This window comes from Chenopodium album, chromosome 15 (genome assembly GCF_948465745.1).
Source record: "Chenopodium album chromosome 15, dcCheAlbu1.1, whole genome shotgun sequence".
In the NCBI taxonomy this organism is placed as follows: Eukaryota; Viridiplantae; Streptophyta; class Magnoliopsida; order Caryophyllales; family Amaranthaceae; genus Chenopodium; species Chenopodium album.
In genome coordinates, this window is record NC_137848.1 from 22,276,038 (window position 1) to 22,295,954 (window position 19,917).

The window sequence follows — 19,917 nt, forward strand, 5'->3', positions numbered from 1 at the left end:
ACCCTTTTTTCTCTTTTCAGTAACCTACATACGTTACAATAACCTCATATGCTCATTATCGTGACCCTTATTACTTAATGAATTGTCTTATATGTGATTATATGAAGTGAACACAACATGTTGCTAGCCACATATAAGAATTTGTGATTTATATAGGTCACTGAACATCTTTAGGTTTTGTTCCGATCCATTCACCATATTTCTCATGCTACATTACTTGTTCTTATTCCAAACATAATTTATGATAATTTCAAATTAATAACTAGAAATAATTACGTTACACCTTACACTGATCAGATCAGATCATTTATATTTTTTTCTTAAAACGTTTATGTAATACTTCCTTTCATGATAGCACTGAACTAAATAGACCGACAACATATCCCATTTTTTTTTTTTATTTTGGTGCCGGACTTGGGGTAAGACACGAATTAGTACTATCCCATTTTATTTACTCCCTCTGTTACATATTACTCGTAATAAAGGGGTATTATTTGTGAGACATGAATTATTCCTTTGTTGCGAGTAATATGTAACAGAGGGAGTATTTATTACTACCCAAAGCACATTATATAATAAGCATTATCTTTCAGCACACATTTTCTCTATAATGATAAGCCTTGCTGAGAAGAGTTCAAGCCCTAGAAACACTTGACTCTGAATTAGCGGATATGACGATGAGGTACCCTTTAAAAATAAATAAATAAATAAAACTAAGAGATCGAGACAATAATATTTAATTTAGACATGGTATGGTAATGTCTAGGGGTGTCCGTTCGGACTTTGGATTGGATTGAAGCCTAGTCCAATCCAATCCGAAATATATTTAGACTCTTATTTTATAGTCCAAATCAAAAGTTTTCAAAATCCAATCCAATCCAAATTAAAAACTCATAATCCGAATCCAGTCCGATCCAATCCGAATGAATAAAAAAAAATTCCTAAGAAATTCATAAGAATCATAACTCCAATAAATAAAACAAGTATTATCATTGCCAAAAGTCCAATCCAATAATATAAATAAACGGACTAAAATGTGTTAAATGCAATTATTGGATCCAATGGATCTTACATTGTTGAAAACGGAGCCAAGCAAAACATTTATCCACTAAAAATCCATTCATGGCCTGTACAACAGGATAGCCCTTTCAAAGAGCTTATTAACGGTATATTATAAGCACAATTTCGAGTTAAAACGAATAAGTTATCATCAAAATATTAATCGGGCTCTAAAAGCGACATCCTTGCACTCAAACGGCCATATCTTTAGATCCATAATAGATTTTGACCTAATTCTAACGGCATTGGAAAGTATTCATTCAGAGCTTTCCAATGAATCTTATATGCCTTAATCTGACTTTGCAATCAAAAGTTATTGAAGTTTTAATAACGCGTTTTCGTATAAGGCAAACCGCACTACGCGCAACTTTCTAAGTTGTGCTGGCGCGCGAAATTCCTTGAGATGCGCGCGGCACCCAGCGCGTAATGTTATAGTTTAAGTATTATTATTACCAAAAATTAATTTTTTTTTTATTAAGATACCATAATTTATAAGCTCTAAATATACTCTTTTGTTAATCCAAAGAGAGTATTAACTTGTAGTAATTTTCAAGAACCGCATACGACATATGTACAATAGAACTGCATTGTTAACTGATTTAAATGAAAAAGGCCCAACCTAACAAAGCTAAACACTAAAATTTACTACTCTATACTCTTCAAAAGATGTAGTAATTAAATATGTAATGAAAGGTAAAAATGCATTTTATCATTGGATTTACCATGCTGAACTTCATCTCTGCTTTTTTCCCACCCTCCTGCAGTATTGTACATAATGAATTGTAAAAGTTCTTTTTACCTTAACTACCATACCATGCATGCTAATTCCTCATCTCAACTTACTACATTACTATACGAATGTACGATCATCTCTTATTTTCTTTTTGGTGCATAACCTATCTCTCTCAATTACAGACAATTCTGAAAAACTCTAGCTAGTTTATGTAGCTCTAAATTCCACAGCACAAACCGGATTGTGGGAGAGAGAATGCTACGGATTGACCTCGTTGAAACGCCTTCGTACATATAAGTCTAATGTTCGTTAGTTATTCGTTTTTGTCTTTCTGCTTGTTTTCATCCATACAATAGAAAAAATATGTTAAGGAACAATCAAAAACAAATTTCCATAGGTAAAAAAAAAACTCTTTTTGTGCTTATGGGCATGATAAAGTAATTAATTTTTTAATATTTTTAGTAAATATTGTTTATTTGTTTCTTTTTTTTGGGTAAGGTTATTTAATAATCTTTTGTTTAATTGTAGATCTATTTGTCCACTACGAAGGAATGCATGCCAAATATGGTAGATTGAAGAATATTCGGTCTTTGAAAAATTGGTGAATAACTATGTTTTCATAATTAAATTTCATATTAGAAAAAATGTTAAATTTTGATTTTTTTATTGCAAACTAAAAATAAATGTGATGTTAAACTTTTGTTTTTATTTTAATTTCATATTAGAAATTAAAAAAAAGCTCACTTTTAAATAAGTTATTTTTCTCATGTTTGTTGATAAATCTGTGATATTTTACGTGAAAATCTATAACGAATGTATTATTCTACTGTGTCATTTTTCAAAAAATGACACCATAAGATGATGATGTGTAATATTATGAATGGTCAATTTTTGATTTATTTTTAAAAGCCTAAATGTATTATACATGTATATTTAATTGTAAATACATGTATTTTTTAACAATACGTAATTATAGTTTTTTAAATTCTATTTTTATCTTATTAAAATCATTTTTGAAAAATTAAATTATAATTAAAATTTAGAAAATAAAAAATTCATCATTGTTCAACAATGTTCTTCATTCATGTCATAGATAAACCACCCATTCCCAAAATCATTGTTATTTGTTAAAGTATACTCAAATCCGGCCTAAAATCCTCATTAAAATTCATAAATGAATTGTGTTGTAGAGTTTTGTTTTTTTTTAGTTTTGATTTTTAGGTTTTGTTCATAAAAAATCTCAACAATAATTTCATTTTTAAGTATTTGTTAAAGAAGATTATATGCATAGGTGTTTTGCAATATCATAGTGGTCGGCGGAATAGTGATTTAGGTTGCATGATTGGCGTTCTTCCAATTGTGTAATCGGAGAAGATGACCATTTTTTTTTCTCTTCGAGTCCCATCAATTTGATCCGCACAAATTAATTAATTTTTCGCAAACTTGTTTGTGGATTAGGTAGTGACCTAAACTACTTTTGGTCATTACATATAAGAATTATATGCTCTGTTTATATTTAAGGCATTTACCTATGTATACTTTGGGCATGACCTCATCATTATATACAAAACCGTAGCATTGATGGCTACAAATCTACAATCAGGGGGTCAAAGGTATAAAGTAGGAAAGAATATCTACAGCCAACTAATTTACAATTATACAAGTCATAGGCTATAAACCAGGAAGGAAAATAATAGACCTAACTAATTCACATTTACAAAGATATATACAATATATTTAGCATACAAAATATTTAACACTTCCTAACATAAATCATAATGGTTTATTGACGGAAGATATATCAATTATAATTATTACCGAAATTTATCCTACTATTAAATATCAGTTATAATCTTATAATTTATTTTATAATAACCAAAATTATCCCTATTTAATATATTAGTTATTTTCCATTCAAAAAAATATATTAGTTATTATCCTATAATTAGTTTAATATTGTAATTAACAGAATTTATCCTATTTTAAATTATGTTTCATAATTCTGTGAATGAATAAAAATAGAATGTTTAATTCATGATGAAATTTATATTGTAATATAATTGTGTCGATAAAAATGATAATAATAATATCACTATTTTAACTAAAGAGGAGAAACAAATTAATACTAAACAGTAGACATGACCTAATATTATAAAATCTATGTAACTTTCTTACTTTATATAAGATGGTTGAATATTTGTTTTAAAAATGAAAAGAAAATTATGTAGCATATTTACATTATATAACACGGTTCCATATTTATATATTTGTACTCCAGGTAATGACCTAAACATTTATAAGTCATAGCATTTTTATTTAATGTTATTTAATTAGTGTATCCCCGTTCTTAAAGTATCAATTGGAAGTCTAATAGATGTTAGTTTAACACTTTATAAATGAAAATGTTATCATCTTTAATTCATAGTTGTAACACTTTCCTAAAATAGATTCGTCACAATAGTTCCAACACACTATAAAAGGATGGTTTGGGGGATTGTTCTGTGGACTGGCCACAACGTGTGGCTGGGGTTACTCGAGTTACTCAGTCAGGGGTGACTCGAGTTAGTCTTGACCGAGTAACCCTTCAAGAAACCCCTAACCGAGTAATCCCTGACCAAACCCCTCAAGTAACCCCTAATCAAATATTCCCTCGAGTAACACCTTAAGTAATCCATGACCAAGTAACCCTTGATTGAGTAACTCCCTGAACGAGTAACCCCTGACCAACCCCTCAAGTAACCCTTGATTGAGTAACCCTTGATCGAACCCCTCAAGTAACCCTTGATTAAGTAACCCCTAATCGAACCCCTCAAGTAATTTCTGACCGAGTAATTCAAGTAACCCCTAACCGAGTAACTTGAGTAACACCGGCCACAGGGTGCAACCAGCCACATATAAAAATTTGTATTCAATTGAAGAATGTATACTATTAATTCCAAATATAAATCATAGTAGGCAATTATATTATCTCAGTGTCATGAAAGACAATTAACAAGTTTGATCTTATTAGATTTCTTTTATGATAATTTTTCAAAACATCAACTTTTTTAAAATTTTACTTATACGTAGCCAAAGTTATTAATGGTCAAAGATGTTCAATGGAGACCATACAAATGTAAAGTGAATCGAAACATTTAGGAATTGAGAGAATATATCAATTCTCAAAATCTTAAGAACATAATACATCCAATGCAGCTAGTCCTTTTTCCCAACCATTATAGTAGTAGTAGTAGTAGTAGTAGTAGTAGTAGTAGTAGAAGTAACATCAACTAAAAGGTAATGACCTATATTTTGTTATCTAATTACCTGAATTTGTTATTTAAAACAATTTTTTACTCCAATAAAACTTATTAAATAATTGTCTTTCATGACACTGAGATAAAAAAAAATTGCCTACTATGATTTATATTTGGAAGTAATCGTAAACATTCTTTAACTTGAATCGTTCATCATTATTAGACTCTATAAATAACATGTACATGATTATTCTATTTATGTGATTATATATATTCTTTAAAAGAAAAAACAGCATACTTCCTCCATTTCTTTATAGTTATAATATAAACTTTATCACGGTAGTTAAAAAAAGTGGACCTCACATGTTATAATACATGTAAAATGGGATTAGGAGGTTGTTAAGAGAATAATCAAGTGGGTCATGAGTTTTAGATAAATGTAATAATACAATTTTCACCATAAAAACCTAGCTTCCTATTATAGTGTATTGCAACTATTGTGATAAATCTATTTTATGAAAGTGTTGCAACTATAAAATAAAGATAGTAATATTTCCATTTATAAAGTATAAACTAATACCTATTAGACCATTAGACATTCAATGCATACTTTAAAAAGGGAATGCACTAACTAAATAACTTCAAATAAAAATGTTATGACTTATAAAAGTTTAGGTTATTACTTGAAATACTTATAGATAAATATAGTAAGCTACATATATCTTTTTTATGTTTAAAACAAACAAATATTCGACATCCTTATATAAAGTAAGAAAAATACATATATTTTATTATATTAGGTCATGTCTAGTATTAATTTGTTTCTCGAATTTGAATTAAATAGTGTCAGTATTGTCATATTTATCGACACAATTATATTGCAATATAGATTTAATAATGAATTAAACATTCTATTTTTCATTCTCAGAAGTATGAAACATAATTTAACATAGGATAATTTTTGTTAATTAAAATATTAAAAAATTTTAGGATAATAACTAATATAAAATAGGTATAATTTTGGTATTATAGTATTTAAAATAAATTGTAAGATAATAATTGATATTTTTAGTAGGATAAATTTCGGTAATTATAATAATAAATAAATTCTTAGGATAATTTTTTCAAAAAATAAAAAAATAAAAAAAAATTCTTAGGATAATAATTGATATACTTTCCGTCAAAAAAAAAAAAAAAAAAAAAAAAAAAAAAAAAAAACCACTACCAATTATGTATGAAAGTTTTAAGTATATTGCATGTTATATATATGGTATATATCTTTGTAAATAAAAAATAGTTTTATTGATTCATAATTATATACAAATCTGTTGCTTAACTAAAAGCTACAATCAAGGGGGTCAAAGCTAACTAGGAAAGCATATCTACAACCAACTAATTTACAATTATACAAATCAAAAGCTATAAACTAGGAAGGAAAATAATATATTAACTAATTTACATTTACAAAGATATATATAATATATTTAACAATATATCTAAATGGATCTAAATGGAAGTAATTAAAACTACAATCTTAAGACTCCATAAATAACGTGTAAATAATTGTGGATTGATTGTGCTTTTATGTTATATATATATATATATATATATATATATATATATATATATATATATATATATATATATATATATATATATATATATATATTCTTTAAAAAAATCTACATATTATTTATATAATTACGTCATAATATATTTTCAGGTAATGCCCAAAGTAAACATAGGTAAATGCTTTAAATACAAACAGAATATATAAAACCCTCATTTCCTATGTAATGACCTAAATTAGTTTAGGTCATTACCTAATCCACAAACAAGTTCGAGAAATTAATTAATTTTTACGGATCAAACTAATGGGATTAAAAAAAAAAACAAAGGGTCGTCTTCTCCGATTACTAGTTGGAAGAACACTAATCATTCAACCTAAATCGCTATGCTGCCGACCATCTATCGCGATATTACAAAACACATATGCGGGTAATTCTTCCTTAGCAAATACTAAAAAAATGAGATTGTTGTTAAGATTTTTTATGAACAAAAATCTAAATTCAAAACTGAAAAAATGAAATTGTACACAATAATTCATTTACTGAAAAATAAACCGAAACAGAACAACACAATTTATTTATGGATTGACAATTAACAATGATTTTGGGGATGAGTGCAGTGGCTAATCTATGACATGAATGAAGAGCACTAATGAACATTGAAGAACAATGATGAGCAATTTAATTTTTTTTATTTTTTTAATTATAAGTATAATTTCGAAAACTAATTAGTTTTTTAAAAATAGATTTTCTAATTTATAATTATGTAAATCTAAAATATTATATGTATTAAAAAGAATACATAATATAAATACAATTTTAATACGTTATGAACATTGAAAATTATTCAAAAAGAAAATCAAAATACTAAATATGGGCCAATCAAATTTCACCACGTAAGCAAATTGTGGTGCCTTTTTGAAGAATGACATTGTAGAATTTTTTATAACGAATACTAAAATAACAACCACTTATATCATCACTCTCTCTAAATTGCACATGTGTTGATTTCTCATGAAAAATTTTCCAGCCTAAATACATAGATGACATCATTTTTTCATATTTTTGTATTATGATGCTAAATTTCTTTTTGTTTATAGGAGAAGATAATATGAATCAAACTAAATAATGATTTGTTTAATAAGATAAAGATAATATGAATCCACTAATGGCATGTTTGGTATTTTGGATTTCATTTTAAATGATGGAATTGGGCCAAATATGTTGTTTGGCTATACTAAGAATTTGGATTCGTAATTGGGCCAAATCCGAGGTATGTAAGAAATATGGCCATTTTTAGGAATTTGAAATCCATTATCAAATCATGTCATTTCAAATCCAATTTCTTTCCCATCTCACTCTTTCTCTCTCCACGATATATTCTAAGAAAATTTTTCCCTAAATCCTTGCTCTCTCTCCTACCTCTCTCTCCTGTGCCGCCATTAGAGAAGCTGAGGTCAAGCTTTTTCTCTATCTCCAATCTCTTTCCTCAGGTATGCTCTATCTCTCTCCGTTTTGTTGCTTTTGAATCCTATAATCTAATGCTCAAATTATTGTTGTTTATTAGTTGCAATTCTTAACCCTAATTTCTGTAATTTGATGAGATTTGTCAATTTAATCAACCCTAATTTTTGCAATTTGATGAGAAATAGCACTGATGGCTGCGATTGTATAATTTTTATTATCTTTTATTGTTGCTAACAGTTTTACAGCAGCTTGGTATGAATTGATTTTGATGCAATTAATTTTGTTAATTTTTTTATGAGTTTGATTTGCATGTTTTTTTTTCGTGATTTGTGTTGATAGTTTGATTAAATAGGAGCTGCCTTTGTTGAATGATTTGATGTTTTGCTTGTGATCATGACATTTATGGCTCAATTTGCAAGAACATCCACTGTTAATTATGGTTCAGTTGCACTTGATTTATTTCTTAGCTCAGTGGTGGTTGGAAATTATAGATCGAACATACTGAATTGAACTTTAATTTCACTAGTAATTATAAGATGTACTTAGATATATATATCATATAATAATTGAGTTTAGGTGAACTTGTAGCATATTCCACTTGGTCTTATTTAAATTAAAAGTTCCAGCTTGGTTTATTCATTCTTATTTGATTGAAAGGATACTTTTGGCTCACCTTCTAATATTTCAGCTCTGTGTTCAATGATAATATATGATTTATATACAAGAAATGATAGGCTTGGTTCATTTAAGAAACAAGTAAAGGATTCTGATTTTTTACTTCTATAGTTTTATCTATAGTTATCACTTCATGTTTGATTATAGCTGTAAGATGTAAGCACATCAAAGTAGTTGAACTATATTTTTTTTTTCTGATGCATTTGTGGTGAATGGTTTGTGATTGGCAATTTTAGGATGTCTTAACCTTTTTCTTTTTTTTTTTGGAATAGAAATTATAAAGATGTCAGATGAAGTCTCTACTCGGGAGTCTCTAAAATGTGTAAGGGATGATGACAAAGATATGGAGTTTATTGTCATAGTTATAGGTTTTATTATGATAGTAGTAGGTGCATATTATGGTCAAAAGTATAGGCTTAAGGAGGTAACATGGAATGAGCATGAGCGTGCCTTAACTAGAGCTACTTGGATGAACACTTTAAAAAATGATAGGATTTTTCGAGAGTAGTTAAGGCTTGACATAAGTTGTTTTAATAAATTATGTCATATATTGCAAACTAAGGGAGGTTTAAAGACAACAAGAAATGTCACGGTAAAAGAGATAGTTGCATTGTTTCTTCATGTTCTTGGCCAAGATTTGAAAAATAGAACAATTCAAGCTATCTTTGCTCGTTCTGGAGAGACCGTGAGTCGTCAATTCCATATAGTCCTCCGATCTATTTTGAAGATTGGAAAGTATTACATCAAGAAAGTTGACCAAACCACTAGTTTTGCCGAGGATAACAAGTGGAAATGGTTTGAGGTAAAATCAATGACCTATAGCTTTAACGATATAAATTTCTTTTTATTAGCCTAAGTTATGTATTGTGAAATTTAATGCTTGGGTGTTGTTGGAGCTCTTGATGGAACACACATTAAGATGATTGTCCCTATTGAGGATCGTCCTCGCTATCGAGATAGGAAAGGTGACCTTAGTACTAATGTCTTAGCGGCTTGTGATTCAAATCTTCGTTTCACATATGTCTTACCCGGTTGGGAAGGGTCCGCATCAGATCCTCGTGTGCTTCGTGATGCGTTAAGGAGGCCTAATGGGCTTAAAATACCAAGAAGTAAGAGTTTAGATTTTTTTTCTCATAACTTAGTTATTTTATATTGAATCTTATATGATTAATCTAATATTTGATAATGCAGACAACTACTTTCTTGTGGATTTGGGCTTTTCAAACTATGAGGGATTTTAGCTCTTTACAAAGGGACCCGTTATCATTTAAATTTGTGGCGGGGAAACACTCCAACAAATTATATGGAACTTTTCAACTTACAACATTCCTCCGCCTGAAACACTATCGAGAGGGCTTTTGGGTTGTTGAAGAAACGTTGGAACATTCTTAGGGATCCTAGTTTTTTTGGGAAAAAGACTCAAATTAGGAAATTAAATGCATTTTTCATCCTCCATAACTTTTTGAGAGAGGAAAAAGTGGAAGAAACGACTCTTATGCAAGAGGTAGAACAAGAGTTGTTAAATATGGAAGTAATCAATGTAGAAGAAGAAGAAGAAGAAGAAGAAGAAGAAGAAGAAGAAGACGACTATATTTTAAGTGCTCGATCAACAAAAGAGTGGAATGAGTTTAGGGATAGACTTGCCAAGAAGATGTTTAAAGAGTATCAAGGGAAGAGACTTTGAATTTTAACTACTTATGAAATGGATAATAGGTGATTAATGCTTTTGATTTCTGAATATATGCTATTTTAAGTATACAACTAGGTCTACCTTGCATAATTAGGTCTATTTCCATTTGAGGACAGTGTTTAGTGCTTGAATGTGTTGTGTTTGCCAACATTTATTGCTGATAGATTTACCTAAGTTATGCATGATACTATACATGCTTCACTGATTATTTTTTAGCTCTGACTTTTTTTTTGTTATTTTTTATCTAGGCTATGTCTGCTTATGTTTACATTGTGATATTTAGGAACAATAACTTCTAAAATACAAGGCAAACAACCTATGGGTCCTCCTAATAGAAGGGGATATGTTTCGTGGAATTCAAAAATGGATGAGATACTTACTTCTACGTTGTTTGAGAAAATAAATGAAGGGAACAAGGGTGATGGAGATTTCAAGTCACAAGCATATCAAGCCGTGGTTGACAAGTTAAGGGCTGACTTGGGCATGTCTATAACTGTAGATCATGTAAGGAATCGGATTAAGGTTTGGAAGAAGCACTATTCCGTGATTACTGAAATTCGAACTTACACGAAGTTTAAATGGGATGAAAAAAAGAAGATGGTGGTGATTCCTGCAGAACAGCTTGATGATTAGTATACGTACTGTACGGTATGCTTCATTTATTAAAATTTGGTTAGCAATCTTAGCACTACAGGACATGACTTAATGTTGTGAGTTCATACTTGATAATTCTGATGACTTTTCAACTTGTTGTGAACTGATGAGTCTTCATTTATTAAATTATGATCATTATGAGCAAAATAAAATTATGGTCCAATAGATATAATCTGTTTAATTCCTGTGTTTAATTCAGCCTTACATTGATGTTGATTATTGCTAATGTAGGAAGCTCCCCAAGCCGCTGCATATCAGAACAAATTCATTGAGAATTGGGACGATCTTTGTACTTTGTTTGCTTCGGATAGAGCAACTGGGGAGGGAGCTGAGCATCATGATGAGGCTGCTGATGCAATGGACACCGAAATTAAAGGGGTTAGTACTTCCGAGACTTCTTCTGGAGGATTAAACAAGAGGCTCAAGAGAGATCGTCTAGCAGATGCAGTGAGTTGTTTTGCAGAGTCATTCAAGGACTATGTGAGCAGAACGCAAGGGCCACCGAAGCCAAGTTCACAAGAGATCTACGAGGTAGTCTCGAGTGTACTTGGGATCTCGCGTCACCAAGTCCTACAAGCTGTGAAAAGGTTCGTGAATGGGACAGTGGATGAGTTCGAAATGTTAAAAAATCTACCGAAGAGGAAAAAATTAGATTGGGTTTTATTATGTATTAATGATTAGTATCTTTATTTAAATGTTTGTGAACTAAAACTACTAGCTAGATCTTGATATGTTGTCTTTTTTTTTACAGTTTGTTAGCAAAATGTATCTTGGTTTAAAATTCAGAACTTGAAATTCCTTGGATTTCCAAACAGCTATTAGAATTTGATATTCAGGATTTGAAATTCATTGTCTTGCCAAACAACTTTTAGAATTTGAAATTTAAAATTGCAAATTCTTAACTTTCCCAAACATAGGACTTGGAATTGAATTCTAGGAATTGAAATTTTAGAATTGAATTCAACTATTTGAAATGAAATAAGTGTATCCAAACGCAACCTAACGTAATTAGTTAATATATTATAACGCAAATTGCTAATACATAAACAGTGTATAATTTGTTTCATGTTGATTGAATCTAATAATAAAAAAAAATGCTAAATTCGCCGCTGATTGAGTAAGCTTGTTGAAAAAAGATTGGTCTTACCCCGTAAGTCTTTGTTTCATTGTGATCATTGGTGTACTCTGAACAACAATGAGGGTGATTATCCCGAATTTTCTTTGCTGTTTTGTTTAATCGCATTGTTTTAATTTGAACTTATTACTTATATATGAAACACTAAGTTATTTTAATTTGGTTTTGTATAGGGAATATACAAAGGCAAGGGTTAGACAAAAGATCTTTATGTCCATTTTCTTAAAATGGTTTAATATAGAGAAGAGTATTATATTGTTGTGAACAGTTGGGGTGTTGATTGAGGGGAAAACGACTATATCATAATAAGGAGAGGAATTAATGTACGTAGAACAAGGTTATTATGGGATATACATCTATAAGGAAAGGTTTGGTTCGGATCATCTCATTGAATTAAACTCTTATCTGGTATATATTGGTATTGTTTTTACTTGTTCTAATATGTATCTATACTAGTATACTACTAGTGTATTCATATTAAAACATACTTTCATTATGTATTACATTACATATATGTTAGGATTTTTTCATTACTTCCAAAATTTGTTAGTTTGTATCATGAGTATATCATCATCGTATTAATCTTGGCTTACTTCTAAGTATGCTTTTTAAAATTCATATAATATAATACATTTTTATTGTTTTACTAAATCGATTTTCTCATTAATTAATCGGCTATTTTACTAAATGCCACTGAGCACTTTAATAATTCACCAAATGTCATCAACCTTTTTAAAATTCACCAAATGCCACTGACAAACAGTACATGGACACCTCGTGCCATTAATGAGGTATGGGTGTCTGTAACAATACAACAAAATCACCATTTTGCTCTTTAATGTGTTTAATGGTGCCATAAAGCACATTGACTCTTTGAAGTCTGAATTGACCTACTCAATTCAAAAAAATAAAAAATAAATAAAAAAATTGCCCCCTCTCTTATTGTTCTTCCTCAATCTCTCCTCTGTTCTTCGAGGTGTCACCATCATTATTTGTCAATTTTTTTTTCTTTTTTTTTTTCTAGATATTAAAAGTGTTGTTAATGATAATTTGATGCACAAGAGTGATGAATTAGAAGAGAAACCTTTTTTATCGGAGACAGAGAGTCAAGGAGATCTTATTATGCTTTTAAAAAAACATGCTCATATATAGTATTAAAACTATGTAATGTATGTGGTTTAATTGTTTGTACTCTTTATTTTATTGTAAAAAAATAATTCTTGTTTATTTTAAAGTTTCTATTGTATTAGAGTTGGAAGTTTGGAACTCTTGAGACTTAAAAGTGCAATATATCATTATCATTATCATTATCATTGTTATTGTTATTGTTATTGTTATTATTATTATTATTATTATTACTAATATTATTATTTTTATTAATATTATTATTTTTATTACTATTACTAATATTATTATTTTTATTACTATTACTATTATTATTATTATTATTATTACTGTTACTATTATTATTATTATTATTATTATTATTATTATTATTACTAGATGAAGCCTGTGTGATGCACGGTTTGTTTGAATTTTTCAAAATAATTTTTTATATACATATATTTATGTGCTAAAATTTGTTATATATTTAGATAAAATTCCTGATTTCAAAAGATAATATTTTATACTTAATTGATTTAAACTGGGAAATCTCATTCGCCAATTTTTCTTACGTGTCATTTAAATTATTTAATTCAAAAAGAAATTAATAATCTTGTATTTCATTGGCTACCACAAAAATTTATTATCCTACCTTGCGCGCTGAAAAAATTAAATCCTATGTAGCTCTCTAAAAACTCGGGTGTAGGCGTCATTTGAAGTGCCTCTACGTTAAAGCATGTTGTGAATATGTTTGGCACTCATAGGAAGTAGGAATTGATAGATACGATTAGGGACAAAGCAAAGTAGGGAGCCGCCAACAAGTTTTTAAGGAACTTGTAAACCGTTCACGGATCATAAAAGGCAAACACGAATAAGGGACAACGAAGGTAACCACGATTGACCCGTGAAGGTTATACCCCATTCATAATCCATGAGATTACTAACTCCATATGGTTCGGAACCACGAAAGGAAGATCGGGGATGATGGTACGAAGTGAGTCATGGAGTCACATTAGCCTGAATTGGCCTCTACTCGATTCTTATAGTGAAAAGTGATTCCTGCGATTTCAAAGGCATGCAAACAAAGATTCATTTTGCTCCAAACTATTATTAGGCTAAATTGGTTGAATATTAAAGCAACATATAATTCTAAAATATCGTGATCACTTGAATTAATAACAAGATTAAAAAGGAACCTAAATCAGTTGTCCAAATTATCTTATTAGGCGTGATTTTCAATTACATATTCCCTTTAAACATGCAATATGGTGATCAATAAATAATAATAGAATAAGCATTAATATTGGAAGCAATTTAACAATAAATCCAACAAATATAAAATCGTTAAAAAAAATAATAGAAATAAGAGGAACATAATTCTTACTTTGATTATGTTTGCTTGCAACTATAAAATAATAAACGAGTTAGTAACTTCAAGGAAAATTAATCAAACAATAATTAAATTAAATTAAATAGAGTTGATTTGAGGCCAAACCCTCAAACAGTTCTACCTTTCACGCCTTGGTTTAAGGACAGAACCTTGAGTAAAGTATGGACTCCTTGGAGTGCTTGAAGAGGGAATTTTGAAAAAAGAAGGGTAGGGTAGTGTTTAGGCTATAGCATAGAAGAGAGAAAAAGAGAATTAATTGATGCCCCGTACATCAGAAATGAGGGGGTATTTATAGAAAAAATGAGTAGAGGGAACACATGGAACCCTAAAAAGGTAAAAACCCTAAAAAAAATAACACCACGACATGGAAAAGGACACCGTGACACGGTGCTAGACATCGTCAAACGGGGAAAAATCCCGTGACACGGGGTAAAACTAAGTGACGCGAGAAATATTTAGGTTACGGGAGATGAAACGCGTGAAGGGTTACGCGGAAAGGACACGGAATTGCCCCGTGACACAACACAGGCATCGTGTCACGGGAATGCGCACCGTGGCGTTTCATTGAGCCCCGTGAAGCGGTGCTTTTTGCCGTGACGCGGGAAAATGTGCGTCCATTTTTCCGTCTATATTCAATTTTACCCTTATTTCGTTCAGCCTTTTTAAGTGTCGATTGATAATTTTGGGCCATTTATGATTAATTGGGCCAAAATAAATAAAATAATAAAATAAAATAAATAAAATAAAAAAGGTTTGGGTCAAAATAATAAATAATAAAATAAATAAAATAAAATAAAAAGGTTTGGGCCAAAATAATAAAATACTGAATTTAATTAAATACGATTCTTTTTTAAGCACTTTCGGGATCAAATACTAAACCCGACCAATAATGGCGGTGAAAGATTGTTCATCATCAGGTTTGATTTCGGGAGACATTTTTAGGTGTCTACAGAAGTCCCCACTTTGACCGAGTTTGTAGAAACGTCAGTTTCGAAAACGATAGTCAAAGTAGTCGATTGGGACGGAGAATGATTTAAGACGTTCTGCGATCCTAAATCACTCTGTATACGCCGATACATGCAGAAAAATATTAGTTCTACAGATAAAAGAGTAAAGGAATAGAACGCTTATCTGACACCAGTGTATCAGTGACAAATGAGTTTGGTAGCTTCCTGTGCTTGAAGGAATCCACCGGATGACTTTTCGCTGAAATACCTTCCATGCCTGAGGAAAGTCGACTGATGAACTTGGTAGCTTTCTAAGCCTGAAGAAACCTACCGGACGATACTTTCCATGCCTGAGGAAAGTCGACATATGATTTTGGCGTTTTTCTATGCTTGAAGAAATCAATCGAATAATACTTTCCATGCTTGAGGAAAGCCGACTTGGTGGTTTTCTATACTTGAAGAAAAAACCACCGATAACTCTTTCCATGCTTGAGGAAAACCAACTTGGCGGTTTTCTATACTTGAAGAAAAATCCACCGATAACGCTTTCCATGCTAGAGGAAAACCGACAACTGATATAATCGCTGAAATTTGCAAGTGTATGATGGTTCGATTATCCCCGAACGTGGGCCGCAGATGATTTACCTTCAAGTCGACTATCCGATTGCATTAGGTGTTTAAAATGTCGAAAATGCAACCCTAATTCTTGTTAGGGACAAACCGGTAATTTTGGAACCCTTTAAAAACCAATTAGAATTTTCCGCATAATTCCAGTGAGAAAAATAACTGTCCAAAAGTTGCAGAAAATCATTCTAACTTAGTTAAAAATACCAAAAATATTTTCCAGGAGGTTTAAAAAGCGTGCAGGACACAAAGGTGGGCACCGCGCCACGTGGAAAAATCCCGTGACACGGTGCATCAGTCCCGTCAGACGGTGGGCAACATCGTGACGCGGGATTATTTTTTGTTGAAATTGTCCACGCGCCTCGATATTATCACCGTGCCACGGTAAAAAATGTCGTTACCAGGTAACGGGATTTGTGACACGGGAAATGTGTCGCGTAACGGTCATTTTTGGACTTTAAATATTAGCTGCTGCTTCCCCATTTTCGTTCCCAATCTCCTTCTGTTCTCACTTCTCCTTCTTTTTTTTATTATTTTTAATTTCTCCATTCACCACGCCATGGAGAGCAGCACCGGCGCACGTTAGATCTCACCGTGACGCTGCGCCAGTGACCGTGACACGGCGTGTGTTCTCGGTGCATGGCAATTTGTTTCGCCATTTTCTTGTTGCCACTGCTGTCAGACATTCGCCGTTGCTGTCAGACGTTCGCCGTTGCTGTCAGAGTATCACCGCTGCTTCTCGCCGCTTCTGCCTGAGGTCCGCTGTTGTCCAGGGTACACCGTGTCATGGTTGTACTTCCCGTGCCGCGGTGATTGCGCTGCTGCCTTCAAGGTTTTTCGAGCTTTTGGAGCTCAAATCTTCATCAATTTTGCTCCAATTTTTTATGCTATTTTCCTCATTTTCGATTTCTCACAAGGATCCATGTAAGTTTCCCTTGCTTATGTCTCAAATCATGCTGTAAATTCCATATTTGCTTGAAACCCAAGAAAAAAAATCAAATTAGGGGTTTTTGATTTTGACCTTCCATGTCAAAATTCTTGCTATGAATTGATTTGTGTATGAATTTATATTTGTTTGTGAGCAATTTGAGACCAAGTTTGTGTGATTCGGTGAAGAATTGAGCAAATCACCATTTTTTGGTACTACTTGTGTGAAATGGTGTTCTTGTTGTTCATATAATTTTTTTGCACTTGAAATGGTGATATATTGGTTGTAGATGTTGTAAAATATGCCATGATGTGTCGATTTATTGTTCTTGTGCAATTTTGAAATATGCTCTGTTTTATGTATGTACTATATTATCATGGAGAACATAGTATCATGCAATTAGGAGAATTGTAGTATTAGTTCGTCATGGAGAAACTAAATACTAAAAATAATTCTATTATTTTGATAATTTTTAGCCTTGAGGTAAAAATTTTGCGTATAGTAGAAAATGCAACTTGAGGTAGCTGTTAAGCCGCTTTTGAATAAATAACTAAATAACTTAGGAGATGATGCTAAGCATTTAGAATTTTATTTTTTTAATAGCATGCCTAGACAACGGGATCGCGATCTTTCTACTCGTGGCCGGCGTTAGGCTTTTTGGGAGGACACTCCCACAGTTCCTGAGGGCATGGACGACGATGCCCTAGAGACCAAGCCTCGTCCTTCTTTGAGTAGGGGTAGGTGGATTCCACCTCCGTGGACACCAGACGAGTTGGTTTTCTGTCGTGAGAATCACGTTTCTCACCGTCCACTTGCCGGCATAGTCGATGGCACGCTTCGCCATCATGGATCTGGAGCTGGAGATTTGATTCCCCGGCTATACGGGATTATCTTGAGGGATCCTGTCACTAACGCCTTGTGGGAGTCTGCTGGTTTAGGAGATTTCTATTCAGCGGTCGTAGGATTTCGCAGCCCCCGGGTTTGTGGCTCGACAGTTGTTCGTGCATTGTTGGAGTATTTATGGGATACTACCAACACCTTTCACTTTGCTTGGGGGGAGATGACAGTGACCCCTCTGGATTTTAGCATGATCAGCGGCTTACGCTTCACTGAGCGGGCCGTACGACAGATTCCTGACCTCACTTGGGGGGCGGCTGAGGTAGCAGATTTGTTAGGTCTGGTCGTTCAACATATCAGGACTCAACCGGTGCCTCGAGGTGGTCCTAAGAGCGGGCGATCAGAGTTGGCTTCTATTCTTGCCCATGGCTTTGACATGGCTGAGATGACACCCGAGCAGCGAGTGCGGATCTTTATTTTGATTCTCATTTCCATGACTCTTTCTCCTGATAGGAGTTCACGCGCGCTCGTTTGCTACCTCCCTTCTATGGTTAGGATCGGCGAGATAGGATCCTATAGTTGGGCTAGCCTTGGGTATGCTGATCTACTTTCGTCACTGCGTCATGGCTGCAGGCAACTGAATGACCAGGCCCCTGTCGCTGTCTACGGTTTATGGAGAGTCGTAGAGGTGACGATCTTTCTTCTTCCTGTGTTGTTTTAACCTGTTTAACTCACATGCTTAGAGATTAATTTTCATTGCAGTTGTGGTTCTATGAGAACTTTCCGGGATTGGCCCCTCGACAGCGTCGCGGAGCGGTCCATGATTTCCCTGTCAGAGTCAGCTGGCGTGACCCAGGCGAGTCACGAGTGGAGTCCGTATCTATGCTGCGCGGGCCGCTGCGCCGAGGCACCTCTTCTGTTGGTGTAAGAATTGATTTTGCAGCATGTTATTCTCTACCTTGGTGTTATTTTTCGGCATTCATTGCAACTTTTTATGGTTTTCAGGTTGCTGTTGAGATCCAGTATCGACCTTGGGCTGGGATGACTAATATTCCCGAGGCCTTAGAGCTTTCAGCGTGTCGTACTGTTTATGTTGGTACTGCACGCTTTTTTTGGTATCTTGGGGAGCGCGTTGTTCGTCAGCACAGCGCTGACCGCTTTGTGGTGCCTTTGCCTCCACCGGAGTCGATGCTGGACTCACGTTTGCTTGGGGCATTGATGAACAGGGGGGAGCGCTACACATTTCCTTGGCAGGAGCTTGTGCGTATGGGGGGCGATTATTCACAGGATTTGCTTCATTCTTTGGCTCCTTCGCCCCGTCTTCCCGAGGTATGATTTCTCTTGAGAATTTTGTCACTAGTCTCTGTTTAAACCGTCGAATAACCTGATTATTCGATCGTATTTTCAGACGACTACTCGTCACAAGGGAAGATTGAGGTCTCGCCTCAATCTGTCCGTTACTCGGGACCGATCGGTATTATTGAGGATCATATTGCTGATGTGCCAGAGGGTTTTAGATAGGCACAGAAGTCTCTGCCTGATGTGTTTGAGCCGGTAAGCTTTTTGACACGTTATTCACCCTTTTAAATACCGCTTATTACTGATTTTTCTTTGTTCTCAGCCTACGCACTCGGACATGATGGGATTTCTGAAGTTGATTGACGCTTTGAAGTGCTACATCATCAAGCTTCGACGTGGTGCGAGTTGTCAGGGCGGTTCTGGCGATGTTCTTGAGGTATATTCACCTGTTTTCCCATATTTACCCTTTGTTCTATCTTGCACTATTGACATCTTTTCATTTTATGTCTTTTAGGAACGACGGAGGTCTCGCTCGCGCTCGAGGCATTGAGACTCGGACGAGGGGGAGCCT

General features: G+C 33.0%; 1 protein-coding gene across 1 annotated transcript; it reads left to right on the forward strand.

The window, feature by feature from the left end:
- Positions 1-10,791: 10,791 nt before the first annotated feature.
- Positions 10,792-19,382, forward strand: LOC145580994 (uncharacterized). Its single transcript, XM_081638069.1, has 4 exons — positions 10,792-11,031; positions 11,314-11,613; positions 19,053-19,162; positions 19,274-19,382. Exons 1-4 carry the CDS (start codon positions 10,792-10,794, stop codon positions 19,380-19,382), a joined length of 759 nt encoding a protein of 252 aa, XP_081494195.1.
- The last annotated feature ends 535 nt before the right edge of the window (positions 19,383-19,917 follow it).